This window comes from Mauremys mutica, chromosome 22, assembly GCF_020497125.1.
Source record: "Mauremys mutica isolate MM-2020 ecotype Southern chromosome 22, ASM2049712v1, whole genome shotgun sequence".
Taxonomy (NCBI): domain Eukaryota; kingdom Metazoa; phylum Chordata; order Testudines; family Geoemydidae; genus Mauremys; species Mauremys mutica.
Genome location: NC_059093.1, coordinates 4126378 through 4143504, shown reverse-complemented (window position 1 = coordinate 4143504; position 17127 = coordinate 4126378). Strand labels below are relative to the sequence as shown.

Here is a 17127-nt window from a genome sequence, read left to right as displayed (position 1 = left end):
CGGGGCTGGAAAATTGCTGCATAGACATTTGGGCTTGGACTGGAGCCCGAGCTCTGGAACCAGACCAGCCACAGCCATGCCGCAGCTCTTTTATCCCTGTGTAGACATACCCTGAGTCAGTCCTCTCTTCTCTGAAGGGGACACACGTAAAAGGCTCTAAATTCTCTCCTGAAAACCCTCTAAAGCAGAGGCTCAGTGCTGAATGTAAAAGGAAAGTTGAGTGAAATACCACTACACTTTTTCCCTCCCCAAAAGGGGAAAATCACAACCACTGCAGAATACACCTAAAACAGGTGAAAAGATGTTGCCGATCCCATCCCTGCGCAGTTGGCAGATGCATTCCTGGGGATCCATCACACATCACGAGAAATGATAACAGCGGCTCAGTGAGGGCCTGTAGCTTGCTCACGTGCCGTGCTCCAATGCCCCCTGAAGTTTCCCTTTAAACACCAACTCAGGTATATTTCATTCCCCCTCTCTTCCACCCACAAATACCTTTCTGCTTCCTGTGAGTTCTGCAAGAATCTATCTCCGTGTGAAGAATGAACCCCCCCGAATGGTTACATGAAGAATGCAGTTTGCATGTGCAATAAGTGGTTAAAGTGGCAACAGGAAGGGCTACCGGTGTCGAGCAGGATCAGAGGGCAGGGCACAGATCCATTGTGTGAGATGTAATGTCTAGATACGTTTATCCCCCGGTTAAGCTACCAGACGTGGGCAGGAGATCGTGACTAGAGATGGGTGAGTAATGCTTTCCTGTCACGGCCAAACATAACGACATTTCAGAAATGTTCCTGTTCTGCATTGTGAGGGACCTGAGACTTTTCAAGTTTTTCTCAAATAACTAGTAGGAATGAAAGACCCAGCCCAGACTAGCAAGTAGCCTGAGCTACTTTGCAAGTAGCCTGGAAAAAACAGGTTCTGCTCTGCCTTATTTAGAGCAATGACGAGAACTTCTCCCACCCTCTTACTGATTGCCCTAAGTAGCAGGCTATTAGCTATTCTTAGGGGGCGAATCTCTGCTGTGTTGTGCTCTGCATTGTCTACACCAATGCTGCATTACAGCTGGAGATATTGTAACTGAAACATTATTATGGACCAGGATTTATCTTTTATCAAAGGAGATTTTCTTAGTTACCTTTCACCCCTGGTGGTAGAACGGGATGGGTCAGTGGTTCTTGTTAACAGACCCTGTCAACACAGCTGCATTGAGTGTAACATTGTCCTCCAGAGAAATGACCAACAACTCCAGTTTGTGCAGTGACAGCACTGGACCGTGCCCACGAGTCAGGTGGGCCTTCCAAAGTAAATGGGGGAGTAGGAGGGGAAGCATAAAAATGGGGCTGCTCAGAGTCCAAGAAGCAACACTGGAGGAGATGGAACAGTACCGGGCCATGGCAGCATGACAGGGTAAAGGGGAGAGAAATGGTGAGCACATGTGCAGGGTTCTTCAGGGCAAAGGCTGCAGGGGTCAGGGAGAGCATGGGAGATGGTGCTCACTGCACAAATCAGGGCAGTGTAAATTGTCCCATCTCACCCAGTGCCTAGATTACAGGCTCTCTAGAGGTGTGATCAGCTCCTCATCCCATGCAATCCTCCATCCAGCCCTAGTCCCAGAATTCCACGGATGAGTCGGTGATATTAAAGAAGCCAGCATAGGCCATCAAGCCAGGAGTTGCCCGTCACGTAGTTTCCATGGTGCCACTCACAGCAGGTGTTTGTCCCGGGCTGTTCATGCTCCAGGGCTTGTGGCCACCTGGAAGGTACTTAAAGTTCCAGCTGTAAAGAAAAATGCCAAATACTGCGAAACTCACAATTAATATGATAAGATGATGCAACACGGCTGCCTTATTTCTTCCCTCACCTTGGACCCAGGGTACTTTTATGTGCAATGTTGGATGGAAGGTGAGCCATAGTCACGCCCTGTTTCTTGGCAGTCCACCATCTGTGTACAGCTACTGGGCACTGCCATCAAGGGCTGCCTATCCATGACCAGCAGCCGGGCATGTAAGGTGACTCTTCCTACTTCACTGTGCCAGACGTTGAAGTTCTCATTTGAATGGGGCTCAAGCAAGCCTAAGTGACAACCTCAGTTTTTAGCCTGTTACAACAGTCTGAATACCTGTGATGTATCTGTTGATCATTGTCACAATAGACCTTTCACATGCTGATCTCAAAGCATTTTACAGACATCCCTGTGTGAGGGAAATGCTGCATACAGGGTCCTTCGTTGCATTTTACCTCTCATGAGAAATGCCTTTCTTGAAACCCTTAAGAAATGTAGAGGAGAAATCCTTAAGCTTGCTAAACAGCCTCTATCCATCCAACTTTATTGTCCATCCCCTGCTGCTGTATGTCCCGAGAAGTTGGGATTGTTTATTCCAAATCAGACGATATTAAAGGGGAGACCCTGATTGATATCTGCACCAGCCCCACCATATACCAGCAAAACCTTCCAGGAGATCATTGCCACAGACTAGATGGACCAGAACCCCCAGGAGATGCAGAAATGGCTGCAGAATGAGCTGGGAGCATTTGACTGAGCTCCGGACCAGACCAGATCCAACCAGACCAGATCATCGGAGCTCAGGACCAGATCATCATCCTATGGCTAGTGTAGACATAGCCTCAGACTAGGGTGACATATGTCCCATTCTGACTGGGACAGTCCCTTTTTTAAGCCCTGTCTCAACCGTCCCCATTTTTTTGGGGCATTTGTCCCATTTGTTCTTGCCAACTGATCATCAGTTGGCAACAGCAAATGGGACAAATGCCCAGTTTGGCCAAAAAAAGTGGGGGGCAACCCCTTGCGGGACACGGAGGAACGTGCGGGTGGAGGTGGGAGAGCGGCAACGCCAACCCTGAGAGGAAGGGAGGGAAGGCTCAGGAAAGCAGCCGGGACTGGGCCAGCCCAACGCAGGGAGGTGGCAAGGGGCTTCAGGCTGGCCCCATACAGGGGAGCCTCGGGCCAGCCCCACCCGGTGTCCCATTTTCTCTTTGGGAAAATATGGTCACCCTACCTCAGACACTTTCTTCCCCCTATATTCTTTTCTGCTGCTGCTTCTTTCGATTCTGCAGACTGAGAAAATCTTGCAGAACCTGTGGGTTCTTTCAGCCTGAAAAATGTCTTAGTCTGAAGTGAAAGTGGAATTTGCAAGTACAAGGAGGGGTTAAAGTATCAACAGGAAGAGCTATCAGTCTCCACTGGGAACAAACACAGAGCAGAAGTTGTTTGTGCAACATGGAATCTCCTGCTAGTTTCACAGGGGGAGACGCTTACCAGAAAGATTTTGACCCTGCAGCATATTTGAAGACCCGCTATTCCTTCGGTTCCAATCATTGCCAAGGGAATGAATTTCTGGAATTAAAACTGAGAAGCCTGTTTAAGATATTCACTTCAGGTCAGTACAGTGTCCTGCGGGCACAGTGCTCTAGGGCTGAGACGTTCTCAGCTTTTCCCTTGTCCTGTGAGCTCACGCTCGTTTAATAATGCTGTCTGTGACGGGACACAACAAGGCTCTATGAGGGTAGTAAGGCTTTTGGGACAGGAGTCTTGTCTTCATACTCATGGCATGTCTGGGGCATGCCCATAATAAATAATTTTGGAAGCATTTCTAATTGTAATTAGCAGCTGTAGAGGCCACGATGGTTCAGCATGACGTGGGGTTTTGTACGTCACACACGCAAATCTCTAGAGCTACATACACTAAGCTACTGAAAGTGTTTCAGAGTATGTCAGCCTCTTTGTTTTCTAAGTGTTGCAGGTAGTTTTAGCTACTTGATTTTCCCCTTTAAAATCCATACGTCAGTGGCAATCTCAATTCTGGAGAGGTCAAGGGCTGGAATAATGGGAGGTGCTTTGGGTCAGAATTGAGGGGTATTGGCAGAGCTGCGGCTGGAGGAGACCTAGACTAGAGAAAGGTAGGGACTGTGAGTCAGGATTTAAGAGCATCTGCAGAGCAGTGGTGAGCTGGAGCAGGTTCCCACAGGTTCCCAAGAACCGGTTGCTAAAATTAGACCTCCATGGAGAACCGGTTGTTAAAGGGCCAGGAGGTGGGCAAAGAACTCCGGTCCGCGGGCCGGACCATCCTGTTGCTCCCAGGATTCCCAGCTGGGGAGGCTGAGGCTCCCCCGGCCCTTCCCCCGCTTCCCCCCAGCCGCAGCGTGGCCAGCCGCCGGCATCAGCTGGGCAGCTCAGCTGAGCTCCGGAGTTGCTTTGAGCTGCCAGCAAGGTGAGCGGGGAGGGAGCTGCAAGCTCTAGGGCTGCTGGGGGGGCAAGTGGGGCAATTTGCCCCAGGCCCTGCAGGGGCCTCTGGCCCCACAAGTATGTCTCCGCCTGCCCCGGCCCCTCCCCCGCTCCCCCCCTTAAATCAGAACTTTTTATAGGGAACCGGTTGTTAAAATGTTGGCAGCTCATCACTGCTGCAGAGCTGTGTATGGTGAAGCTCGGGATTAGAATAACAAGCGTATTGTGGTATAGGCTTGAGCTGCATTAGCAGAGCTGTGTGCGCTACAGCCCAGGAGGGGAAGAGCGAGTGGAAACTGCAGCTCAAGAATGAGATGCAGTGGCAGAATAGAGGGTGAGGCCCAAGGCTGGAATGGCAGAGTCAGGATGGGGTACCCAGAGTAGGGAGCCATCTGTGTCATCAACCCCAGACTTTCATGAGAATTAAAATCACTGACTCGGATGGACTGGAAATTGCAACTAGTAAAAGGAGCAGGTGACCTGGTTCCCTGTATCCTACTATGATCAATGTTGCAATCTGGAATGGTCCTCACTGTTGCACAAGCAGTTAAACCCTTTAATATCACAGGAATTTAAAAAAAATCCTGCCTCTTCATAAATTAATCTGATTTCTTTCCTGCTATATGTTATGAAAAGGAACAGCTGGATTCTAAACCTGGAAATGGACTAGGGCTTACTGATGTTACTACAAACCCTGGACAACTTCTCCACAGCATCTTATAGCTGTGAGCCCAACCATATGCTAAGCAGTTTATAACTAGGCTATTCTGGGTTACCCTTCCCACTGCTGGTTCCCTACTCTGGTTTTCTAGTTGTTTAAGCTAATCTAGCAACATTTTTAAAGCATGTTCAGGATCATGGTCTCAGAACAGCTATGGTAATGAGCATCTATAGAATGATTATTGCGATAGTAGAGAGATCGGGACCCTGTTTGTGCTCAGCGCTGTACAAGCACATAAGAAATCCTTACCCCAGAGAGCTCTGATACTGAAGTCCTTATTCTTGGTTCCTTATTCATGGTTCTGAGACCCTTATTCAAAGGCCAAAATGATTTTAAAATATATTGATCAATGCGATTGAACCGATAAAAATGTAAAAGATAATGATCGGATTATTCGATTACTAACGAAGTAAGGAGCTGGGTTTTGACGAGCTGAACATGACAAAATTAGGCTTGGGTCACCCCAAGTGACACATCCCTGTCACTGTTAGACTATTCTGAAGGAACTGAGGCACGCCGCTGGCTGACCTGAAGTTTTGTTACTGCGCAATACTCTGCCTCATGTCACACTGCCAATCCACTTATTTGGCCATTCAATTAATAAATAATTAAGTTATCAGTCATTTAAATTTTTAGCACATTCAATCACATACATTTGATGAAATTTCTAAAAATAATTAGTCTTACATTGACATATTTTTAAATAATTGTGGAGGTTAAATACACAACTGGGAACAATGGATAGGAAGCTAGTACCACAAACAAGGAATTGGGAATAAGGAGCCAACTTCAGCCTCGGCAGAGAGTTTATAATCTAAATAGACAAGATGTACAAAGGCAGGATTGTTATTCCCACTTAACACATGAAGGACTGAGGCTCACGGAGATTAAGTGACGCACCAAAGTCACACAGCGAGTCTGTGGCAGATTTCATTAGTCCTAGGCAAAGGCCCTAGCCAGGACACACCGCGTTAGGTGATGAGGCTGTTGCTGGAGGAGTGTTCCATCCTACATACCATTCACATGAGGCCTTAAAGAAGCAAATAAAAAAACCAAACACCTCCCCCCACAAACCCCAATCAGCAGTGAGTACAACTTCTCTGACGTATGGGTCATGCAATGCGCCAATGTAACTTCGTTCCCCGACGTTCCAAACCAGGTGGGGTGAAAGGCGACACCCTGATTGACATCGGCAGTGGCCCCACCATTTATCAGCTCCTCTCCGCCTGCGAGAACTTTAAGGAGATCATCGCTTCGGACTACACAGACCGGAACCGCCAGGAACTGGAGAAATGGCTGAAGAATGAGCCAGGAGCGTTCGACTGGACTCCAGTGGTGAAATATGTGTGTGAGCTAGAAGGAGACAGGTAAGGGAAGGAGACCTGGCTACTGATGATCCAGTGATGTCTTGTCACTGAAATGAACCCCTGCAGGAGAGGGGACCTCTTACTAGAGTATGATGTAAAAACACAATGACAAACTGACTAGGACACCCCACAGGCTGACATATGACAGATGCAGGGAGGCTCAAGAAATGGGAATCTACTGGAAGCACTTGCTCATGGATCCAACTGCCATGTCTGAAAGCTGCCAGCTGAACCCTATAGGTCGTGCATCACTATTATTATTAGTTATAATTATTATGATATTATCTTAATGACCATAGTACCCACAAGCCATAGCCACATAGTTGCTAGAACTAGTGGTGTTGGGGGTGCTGCAGAACCTCCTGGCTTCCATCATAGACAGGGTTTACAGTTTGGTTTAATGGCTCTCAGCACCCCCACTATACAAATTGTTCCAGCAGCCCCTGCGCTGTAGTAATACAAATAATAAGTAATAATACATTGCCTGAAGTGAAGCAGCATATACGTGTTTCAGGATCAGGGCCTAGGGCTTATCTCTGTGTTGCGTAAAAATGTTGACTAGAATAGTGCTGCAAACAGAACAACTGTCACACATTCCCTGTAGCTGCTATCAGGAAAGCCTCCCATACTCCTCATAAAGCGCTGAAGCCTGCATACTTCTCAAACTTAAGTAACTCTTTTTTTTTTTTACACTAATTGCAGCTGGTTGGAAAACAAACAAAAAATCATGGACATCTTCGTGTAACTTCCCCCATCATTTTCCATCAAAGTTTGGTTTAGACATTTTTCTGACCAATTCTGCACACTTTCCCAGGTGACTAGTTGTTTGGGTGCATTAAATGAGATGCTGTAAAAGCGGCCAAAATCTAGCACTTCCCATGTGAAAATCAGGCTTCCTTTAAGGTAGCTCAAGTTGGACACCCAAAAAGAGTCTCCCGAAATCACTAGTCACTTTTGAAAATTTAGAGCAAACATTTTCTTTGTGCATAGAATTTGTCATTTTTCCTTTCATGATTGGCGGCTTTAATAATAATTCTCAGGACACAATTTCATGTTGAAACCCCTCTATTTCACAAGGATCCGCCGTACGGAGACTTCTATAGGTAACATGATGCGTGACACACATAGGTGCTGGAAGTAAGGAGGCTGGGGATGCTGCAGTACGCCCTGGCTTGAAGTTGATTGCATTATATACGGGGTTCACAATTTGGGTTCAATGGCTGTCAGCATCCCCACTATAAAAATTGTTCCAGCACCCCTGCATCGCCAGGGATCAGGATCCCCTTGTGTTAGGTGCTGTACAAACATCCAGCAAAAAGAAGGTCCCTGCCCCAGAGAGCTTACAGTCTAAATTTCACACTATTGTACTGAAATAAGTATTCTTATAATATATTAATACTTTGCAGTTCTCAATCACCTTCCATCTCATAGGAACATAAGAATGGTCATACCAGCTCAGACCAAAGGTCCATCTAGCTTAGTATCCTGTCTTCTGACAGTGGCCAATGCCAGATTCTTCAACGGGAATGAACAGAACAGGGCAATTATCAAGTGATCCATCCCCTGTTGTCCAGTCCCAGCATCTGGCAGTCAGAGGCTTAGGGACACTCAGAGGATGGGATTACATCCCTGACCGTCTTGGCCAATAACCATTGATGGACCCATCCTCCACGAACTTATCGAATGCTATTTGAACCCAGCTATACTTTTGGCCTTCACAATATCCCCTGGCAATGAGTTCCAGAGGTTGACTGTGAGTTTTAAAAACATTAGTGAGTTTATCTCCATAACAACCATGGTGATGGGCATAGCATAAATACCTCGGCAGACAGATAAGGGGGCAAGGTAGGTGAGGTAAATTTTTTTATTGGATCAAGTTATTGGATGGAAGTTGGTACAATAAAAGAGATTATCTCACCCACCTTGTGTCTCTAATATCGTGTGACCAACATGGCTACAACTACACTGCATAGACAGATAAGGAAGCATTTTAATCTCCATTTTAAAGATGGGGAGACTAAGGTGCAGAGAGGGGAAGTGACATGCCCAAGATCACACAGGAAGTCAGTGGCAGAGTGAGAACTAGAACACAGGTCTTTGCTTTGACTACATGACCATTGCTCCCACCACAGATGGAAAGGACTCAGTGTGTGTCTCTCAAAAGCATATGTGGCGGGATTTGAAACTGAATCCAAAGTCATATTGAAATGTACAACCAGGACAGAGACCTTTAGTTAAATTCTCCAGTTCTGGTAAGCAGGTTTCTGTACACATCACCTTTGCTGCGCCATGTCAGAGTTTCTCCTTACCTGATAATTTCCAGGTTTGTAGTTCTGGGCATTACCCCTCCCAGGACATTCATTCAATGGGGTGCAAGTAGCTACTGCCAACTGTGTGAGTGCAGTTGTACAAAGACTGATCCCACTCCTGCTTCTCTCAATTCGTCCTTTTTCCACTCTGGTTGAATACGGTCCAGTCATTGCAGCCTGCGGCTTGGCCAAGGCAGGGAATGTGGCTGTCTCGCTTTTTAGTTTCCTGTGGGGTTATGGTTTAAACAGGAAATTGAAACCTGGAGAACCACACAAACTATTTCCCAATAGCGTGTAAATGTCTGTAAAATTCCACTCTGGGCCAGCAGGGGCCTCTCACGGGACCTTGTCGAGAGCTTGTCTAGAATAAAACGTTCTAGTTAGGCTGGAGAGCAAGGTCCTTGGAACAGGGGCCCGTGTCTTTACATGGGTCTACAAATGGCCATGGTGTTAAGGAGGTAACAAAACTGATCAATAATAAAACAGGTGTATCTAGATAGAGCAGCTGTCTCTGTGTATGGCAGCGATGGTGTTTCAGTCTGATGTGGGGCTTTGTGTTGCAGAGACTTGCTATCGAATCTCTCTCCAGAGCTAAACATCCACATAAATATTTCCAAATACATCAGCCCTTATCTTTTCAGAGGGCAGTGAATAGTTTTAGCTACTTGATTTTAATTGAAATCCACACCAGTGGCAGTCTCAGTTCAGGAGAGGGGCCAGGCTGGAAGAGCGAGCAGTAGGTTAGGGCTGAGGGGCATCAGCAGAGCCATGGATCTGTGTGTAGGGGGAGCAGGACTGGCATAGCAAGGCTCAGGGAATGCAGGTCTGGATAGAGGTGCATTGGCACTGGTGGGGAGAGCCCTGGACTGGAACAGCAGGGCGGCTGTTCAGGCAGAGCTGTTGAAGGATGCAGCCCAGGACTGGAATGATGGGGGGTTGGGGGAAGAAGGGCTGCAGATTAGAGGCATGAGACACTATTTATCTGGGAACTCGTACAGCCCCCATCGCCATAGTGTCTGAGAGACTCTCTATTTTTATTCATGCATTGACTCTTAACACCCTTGTGACATTACCCCCATTATCCAGAGAGGGAACTGAGGCACAGAGCGACTGTGACTTATTCAAAGCCACGCAGAAGGATCTGTGGCAGAGCACAGAACTGATTGCAGGTCTACAGGGTTCTGGGTTAACATACTAAACACTGGAGCCTCCTCCTTCCCTCCATAGATCAGACACGCAGAAGGTATTGATGCAAAGAGAAAATGCTGAGCTGTCCAAAGCTCCGCATGCTCCTGGAGCAGTAGGAATGGAGAGTCACACCAATATCCTTTCTTGCTACTGCTGCATTGCTCTGCAGTTTGCCAATTGTGAAATGCCTAACACCCAGGGAAAGTTTCCTCCTAACTCCAGCTAGTCAGGGGTTCACGTAGGCCCTGAAGCAGGAGGGTTTATAGCCCTTCAGGTCTTGGTTATGGTTAATCCCTACTGTAATGTAACTGGCTATTGTCCGTGTAAATATCAGATCCTTTTGTCTAATTCTTGGCCTGAGTGGTGTCTTGTGACAATGAGCTCCACTGGTTAGTTGTGTGCTGTGTGGAAAAAGTGTCTCCTCTTATTAGTTTTAAATGTGCTGCCTTTCGAGTCCATTGAACATCCCCTTGCTGAGGTCTGATGGACAGACTGAAAATCATGCAATAGTACACAATATAACATTTCTTGCAGGGAAAAGTGGGCTGAGAAGGAAGATAAGTTGAGAAAGAAAGTCAAGCAGGTTCTGAAATGTGATGTCTCCAAATCCAACATTGTGGCCCCTGTGTCTCTGCCCCAGGCCGACTGCCTGCTCTCCACACTGTGCTTGGAAGCTGCGTGCAAAGACCTGAACAGTTATCGTGCAGCACTGAAGAACATCAGTTCTCTGTTAAAGCCAGGAGGCCATTTGGTGATGGTGACAGTCCTGAAAGCAACCTACTACATGGTAGGCCAGCGCAGGTTCTCCTGCCTCTACCTGGAGCAGGAGTCGGTGGAGGAAGCGGTGAGAGAGGCCGGGTATGACGTACAGTGTGTTGAGGTGACCCCAAACCGTTCCGAAAGCACATTTTCAGATTTTGAGGCTGTGCTGAGTCTGGTTGCGTGCAAGCGGCCTGCTTAGTCCTGCTGAAAATGAACAGGAAAGATCCTCGGTGCAAGGGAAAGGGCAGGGCTGGCCTTAGGGAAAAAAGCACCTGGGGCAAACTTGCATTTTGGCTCTGTGAGGGGCAGGGAGTTGTAGGGAGCAGGGAGCACAGGGAGCTGGGGTGGGGGCTTCTCAAAACCAACCCCGCATGTGATTTTGCATTAGAATCTGCATTAATCAAAGAATATAGAATTGAGAGATGGGACGTGACCCAAGGACCCCTTGACACCAAGCGGCAGATGGCCCCGGAGTACATAGGTGTAGAGGGATCTCCTGGGTTCGTCAAAAGGGGTCATGTAAGGTCTCTAATGAAAGCCTGTGTCACACTGATCATCATAATCATTGCAAGATGTATGTATGGAAAACATGAATAGTTATGGATATATACTAAAACTTATGTTCCCTCGGACTGTGAGTTAAGGCAGGCCACCAGGTGATCCACATACCTCTGTCAGGCAAGACAGAGATGCGTATGTCACTCTGGCTCATCATGTGCAAACTGAGCATTGTGTGGTTCGCAAAGGACGCCCATTTACAGTCTGAGCAAAATTCTAATGAATTGATTGCAGGGGCTTCAGGAAAAAATAAGCCAGCAGGGGTTATCTTGTTTAGGCATAAGGCAATGAACTATTGAAACTATCTCTGGGGTGCAGATGAACCTCTAGTTATTCCTTTACTCTGTGAGAACTGCCAGCAGGATTGATTTGATGAGAAGTGATCTCAGCTAAACTGGCTGAAAATGCTGAGAAAAGGGTGTGGGGTAAGCTATCTCATAGGAAATATTTGAATGCCTTGTTAGGTAAGTGTCGGCTCCAGAAAGCACGTTATGATTTTGTTTTGTATGTAACCACTGCTTGGCAATATCCTCACTTGCTGTCCTTGTATCTCTGTTTTGATAATAAACTTATTCCTGTTTTCACTCTATGTATATATTGAAGTGTGCTCAGCTGAGTGGTGATCCTCAGTTGAATCTTGCAAGCTGGTACGTGTTTTTCCTTTAGGGAGTAGCAGGTCTGAGTGTTCTGTGACCGTTCAGTGGAACATGGGCTGGGCCGTGCCAGAGGCTATTCTGAGAACTCAGGGGGAAGGTATGTGCCTACTGATAATCTGTACCAAGAAAGCGAGGCCTACGAGGGGCAGGAAGGCAGTGCTTGTGCTGCCAGAGGCTAGTGGTTTCACGTTGCGGGCACAGACAAGACTTCCTCACACTGAGGGCAGGCAGTGGTAAGGGTCCCCGAAGAAAGTGTCACAATACAAGCAGCAACTATCCCATTCTTCCAGCCCCCTCTGCCAATCCCAGGCTGCTCTCTAGAGTAAAGTTTCCCAAGCTGTGTCCTGTCCAGGTTTAAATGTCTCAAGTGATGGAGTTCACAGCTAGAGCCAGGCAAAAAAATTTGGCCAAAATTGTTTTTGGTGAAAAACACAGATTTGGTGATATCAAAAATGTCACAAATTTGTGTTGGTTTCACTGAACTGTTTTGACTGAAAAAAACAAAGTATCTGCTGTTTTGCCTTATTCCAACCCTGGAATACTTTCAGAATGAAAAGTTTTAATGACTTTTCATTTCAAAATGTCCTTCAATTTACTTTAAAAATACAGAAATATAAAAACAAAACTCAAAATCTAGAGAAATCACAGTTTCCTGTTGAACTAAATATTCCATTTGACCCAAAATGAATTTTCTTTTACTTTTTGATTCACCAAAAATTCAGCAAAATATTTTTTTTCAGATCAACCCAAACAAGTGTTTTTAAAAAATATTTCAGCATGGCCAGAGAACCCCAAAATTCATTATTTGGAACTGGGATTCCAACAGAAAGTAGGCAGCCAATGCCAACCTTTTGAGCCAAGCCTTGAACGGAACCGGTTGGCTATTTCCATTGGTGGCAACAGGTGAATTTAGACAAGCTACCTAGCAAGGGGGTGGCTGAGCAGTAGTGCTCTGCAATGCCATGAGGGAGAGACTTCGATTTGGTTTGAGCGGATGTGGAAAGCGTTTCAGGGCATAGCAAAGAGCACTGGTCTGGGGATGTCCAAGGTGAGGATCAACAGAAAGCAGATCATCTGGGTTCAAAATCACTGCCTAATCCAGGCTTCAAGCTTCATCTGACCTTTATTAATTCATCCTGAACAAATACTTCTATAACCCAGAGGGGGAGGCAGGTGACTCCCTGCAGCCTCTCATTGTCTTTACAGGGCTCTCATCCCAGGACAGTGCTGGCCCCACCCTGCTTAGTTTATGAAACCTAAGGAGGTCACAGTCTATCACAGCTCAGCTACACTCGGTGCTGAAAGAGTGTGTGTGTGTGTGTGTGTGTGTGTGTGTGTGTGTGTGTGTGTGTGTGTGTGTGTGCACGCGCGCCTCAAGGGAGTCACAAACCCAACCAAAAACTGAAACCAACCTGGGTGGGAAATTGTATGACACTTGGGTGGGGGGAGTCAGAGAACAATGATTTAATGACAATAGACACTGAGAATTAAAAGCTAAAGTTTTATAACCTTTAAAACACCAATTGTCAATATCACATGTCAAAATATTACAGCTAAATATCCTCAAATCCAAGTCAAAGAATTTCCGGAGAGGGATTTCTCTTACTTTGTCTAGCTGTGTATCTCAGTTATTATCAATGGAAATGCTTTTTAGTCAGTTTGTGTGTGTGTGGTGAAATCAACCTTTATTTACGTTTACTGATACGAATCTAAGCCTTTTCAGTCTACTTATGAGGCAGCCTCATCATACCATCCCCTCCATAAACTTATCAAGCTCAGTCTTGAAGCCAGTAAAGGGTCCTTCACTGCATTTTACCTCTCATGGAACTGGCCTTCTTAAAACCCTTTATAAACCCAAAGGGGAAATTGTCCAACTTGAACCCTCAGCCCCTCAAACCTCCTCCTCTCCCATCCTCTGCTGCTGTATGTGCTGATACACAGGTATTGTGCATTTCAAACCAGATGGCGTTAAAGGCAACACCCTGATTCATATTGGCGGTGGACCCAGCATTTGCGAACTGCTCTCTGCCTGTGAGTCCTTCCAGGAGATCATTGTCACAAACCACACGGATCGGAACTGCCAGGAACTGCAGAAATGGCTAAAGAAAGAACCGGGAGCATTTGACTGGACTCCGCTGGTGAAATACGTGTGTGAGCTGGAAGGGGACAGGTACGGGAGGGAGACCTAGTTCTGTTACAATTTAACTAAAGAAAATATGTCAAAATCCCTTTTAATTTGTGGATCTTCCTTCTCTGGGGTGCTTTTTTCCTAATAAGTATTATGTGTTATGGTGGTGTTCAATACGGATAAAAGGAAAGAAATGGATTGAAGGAAAGGAAAAATGTAAGAGAAGTCTGGAGCCAGGACTCCCCTCCAGCGACCCCAGCAAGGGATTCCTATCAATTCAGCAGACTCAGAGCTTGAAATTGCAACGCTTACAAGAGGAAGGTTTACTCCTACAAGGGTAATTTCCCCCCGCCGCAGAGTGGCAAACATTTCAGGGTTAACCCCCCTTCACTCCCACTTTAGCCTTCAAAATGGACTGTAAGTGCCAGATGTTCCAAACTGCTGAGCACACGGGGTGCTGAGCTCCTTAGATTGGCCACACTTTATATAATCTTCCATTGATATGAATGGGCTGGAAAGGGTGAATAAATGGTGAGAACATTTTTTAATAAGGACTTAGTCTGTTGCTAAAAATTGTTACACAGCCCAACAGATCAATAGATAGCTTATAGCGATTTCCACCCTTTTCTACAGATTTGCTGATAACCAGACATTTATGACACATAGTACTTGTGTCTGTAGGATACCTGTGTCATTTATTAACCCTTATAAAACCACTATAAATGGGAGCTTCATATAAAGTGTGACCAACTCTGGCTAAATGGGAGCGGAGCTCTTCTGAAAATCTGGCTTTAAGCAGGTGAATTCCACCCAGCAGAGATTTCGTGTGACTATGTAACTCTCATCCACTGAGCCGATTGCAGATATATTGACTGTGTGCACTGGTCCGAGATATGAAGGGTTCTTTGGCACAACAGTAGCACATTTATCTTCAGTGTTATATTTATCTTTCCAGGAAAAAGTGGGCTGAGAAGGAAGAGAAATTACGAAGAACGATCAAGCAGGTTCTGGAATGTGATGTCACCAAATTCAACCCTGTGACCTTTGCCTCTCTGCCCCCTGCTGACTGCCTCCTCATATGCCATTGTTTAGCAGAAACTTGCAAAGACCTGAGTACCTACCGTGCTGCCCTGAAGAATATCAGCTCCCTGTTAAAGCCAGGGGGTCATTTGCTGATGGTGACCACAATGAAGTGTAATTACTATATGGTTGGCCAACACAAGTTTCCCTGCCTCTTTTTGGAGAAGGAGTTTCTGGAGGAAGCAGTGAAGGAGGCCGGTTATGATATTTTGCAGTTTGAGGTGACTCCCATATGCCATACAGCTAGTTTGGTAGATCATGAGGGGATCTCTTACCTAGTTGCTTCCAAAGGGAAGGGCAAAGAATATGAAAAAGAAAATACATCAGCCCAAGGCAAGTAGAGAGGCAGAATAGATTAGCTGTAGATGCTGGTAGACCTGAAAATCAATGTGTGCTATAGAGCTTTGATGACCTCCAAGCACCTTGGAGAACCTGTTTGTTCAGGATGCACCAGCTTGAACCCCTTGTTGTGCCACTAAAGCTGCCCTCATCTCTGTCCTTTCCCATTTAGAGCTGCCATAATGTCTCCCTGGCCTCCAACCCCACTGTGCTTCATCCAGTGCAGCTGCACCCTACTGTGCTTCATCCTCTCCCTGCTCTTGCCATGTTTTGCCTAGTCTCATGCTGCAGCTGTGCAATTAATGATAATTACATAATGAATCATATAAAGTCCTTCTCACTGCTAATGGACTGGAGCCTGCTCCCAGTAGTCAGTGGCAAAACTCCTATTGGCTTCAGTGGTGCAGCACTGGGCCCAATCAGTGCTGGATTTGGAATTATTGATGGATGAGGTTTAGAAAGAGGATCAAAACACATCTACAGGCCTAACCACCGCAGACCTTTAAGAACAGAGGTTCTGCCCCTGAGCTGACTCTACATTCAAATTCCACAAATAGCTACATTTGATAATGGTTGAGCTACTCCTTTCTTACCACAAATTTTGGAACTCACACCCATGTCACGTGTTTAGTTTTGTGCCTTTCTATGCCATCTGCACTAGACTGTGAACTGCTTGGGGCAGGCATCATGCCTCCTTGGGAGTCTTGTCTCCCGGCATTGAGAACATGGCTCACACTGGACACATCGTTATCAATAACGGCAATAACCTCACTGTGATTTTAACATTGATCAGTTTGTACTGATTGGCTGGGGCTTGAGAGCTGCATTGGCCCATGCATTGGCCCAATCGGTGCTTGCCTAATAAAGATCTGTTTCCCATATGCAATAATCTGTGTTTCCAGGTCTTATTATTACCTTTGCAGAAGTAGATTTACAGGTTAATATATCTGGATTAAAACTATATCATTATGTCTACACAGGGATAAAAAACCTGAGGCTGGCCCGGGTCAGCTGACCAGGGCTCATGGGGATTGGATTCCGGGGCTGGAAAATTGCTGCATAGACATTTGGGCTTGGACTGGAGCCCGAGCTCTGGAACCAGACCAGCCACAGCCATGCCTGGCATGCAGCTCTTTTACTCCTGTGTAGACATACCCTGAGTCAGTCCTCTCTTCTCTTAAGGGGACACACGTGAAAGGCTCTAAATTCTCTCCTGAAAACCCTCTAAAGCAGAGGCTCAGTGCTGAATGTAAAAGGAAAGTTGAGTGAAATACCACTACACTTTTTCCCTCCCCAAAAGGGGAAAATCACAGCCAACGTACACCTGCCACCGCTGCAGAATACACCTAAAACAGGTGAAAAGATGTTGCCGATCCCATCACTGCGCAGTTGGCAGATGCATTCTTGGGGATCAACAGAAATGATAACAGCGGCTCAGTGAGGGCCTGTAGCTTGCTGACATGCCCTGCTCCAATGCCCCTGAAGTTTCCCCTTAAACACCAACTCAGGTATATCTCATTCCCCCTCTCTTCCACCCACTAATACCTTTCTGCTTCCTGTGAGTTCTGCAAGAATCTATCTCGGTGTGAAGAATGAACCCCCCCGAATGGTTACATGAAGAATGTAGTTTGCATGTGCAATAAGGGGTTAAAGTGGCAACAGGAAGGGCTACCGGTGTCCAGCAGGATCAGAGGGCAGGGCACAGATCCATTGTGTGAGATGTAATGTCTAGATACGTTTATCCCCCTGTTAAGCTACCAGACGTTGGCAGGA

At 46.3% G+C, this 17127-nt stretch overlaps 2 protein-coding genes across 2 annotated transcripts; both read left to right on the top strand.

Moving 5' to 3' along the window:
* Positions 1–3217: 3217 nt before the first annotated feature.
* LOC123354865 (nicotinamide N-methyltransferase-like) lies at positions 3218–11740 on the top strand. The gene is made up of 3 exons (XM_044997226.1): positions 3218–3401; positions 6127–6334; positions 10366–11740. Exons 1-3 carry the CDS (start codon positions 3242–3244, stop codon positions 10790–10792), a joined length of 795 nt encoding a protein of 264 aa, XP_044853161.1. The 5' UTR covers positions 3218–3241; the 3' UTR covers positions 10793–11740.
* Positions 11741–11842: 102 nt separating this feature from the next.
* Positions 11843–16158, top strand: LOC123354867 (nicotinamide N-methyltransferase-like). The gene is made up of 3 exons (XM_044997228.1): positions 11843–11904; positions 13770–13977; positions 14891–16158. The coding sequence occupies exons 1-3, from the start codon at positions 11859–11861 to the stop codon at positions 15354–15356; spliced, it is 720 nt and encodes a 239-aa protein (XP_044853163.1). The 5' UTR covers positions 11843–11858; the 3' UTR covers positions 15357–16158.
* The last annotated feature ends 969 nt before the right edge of the window (positions 16159–17127 follow it).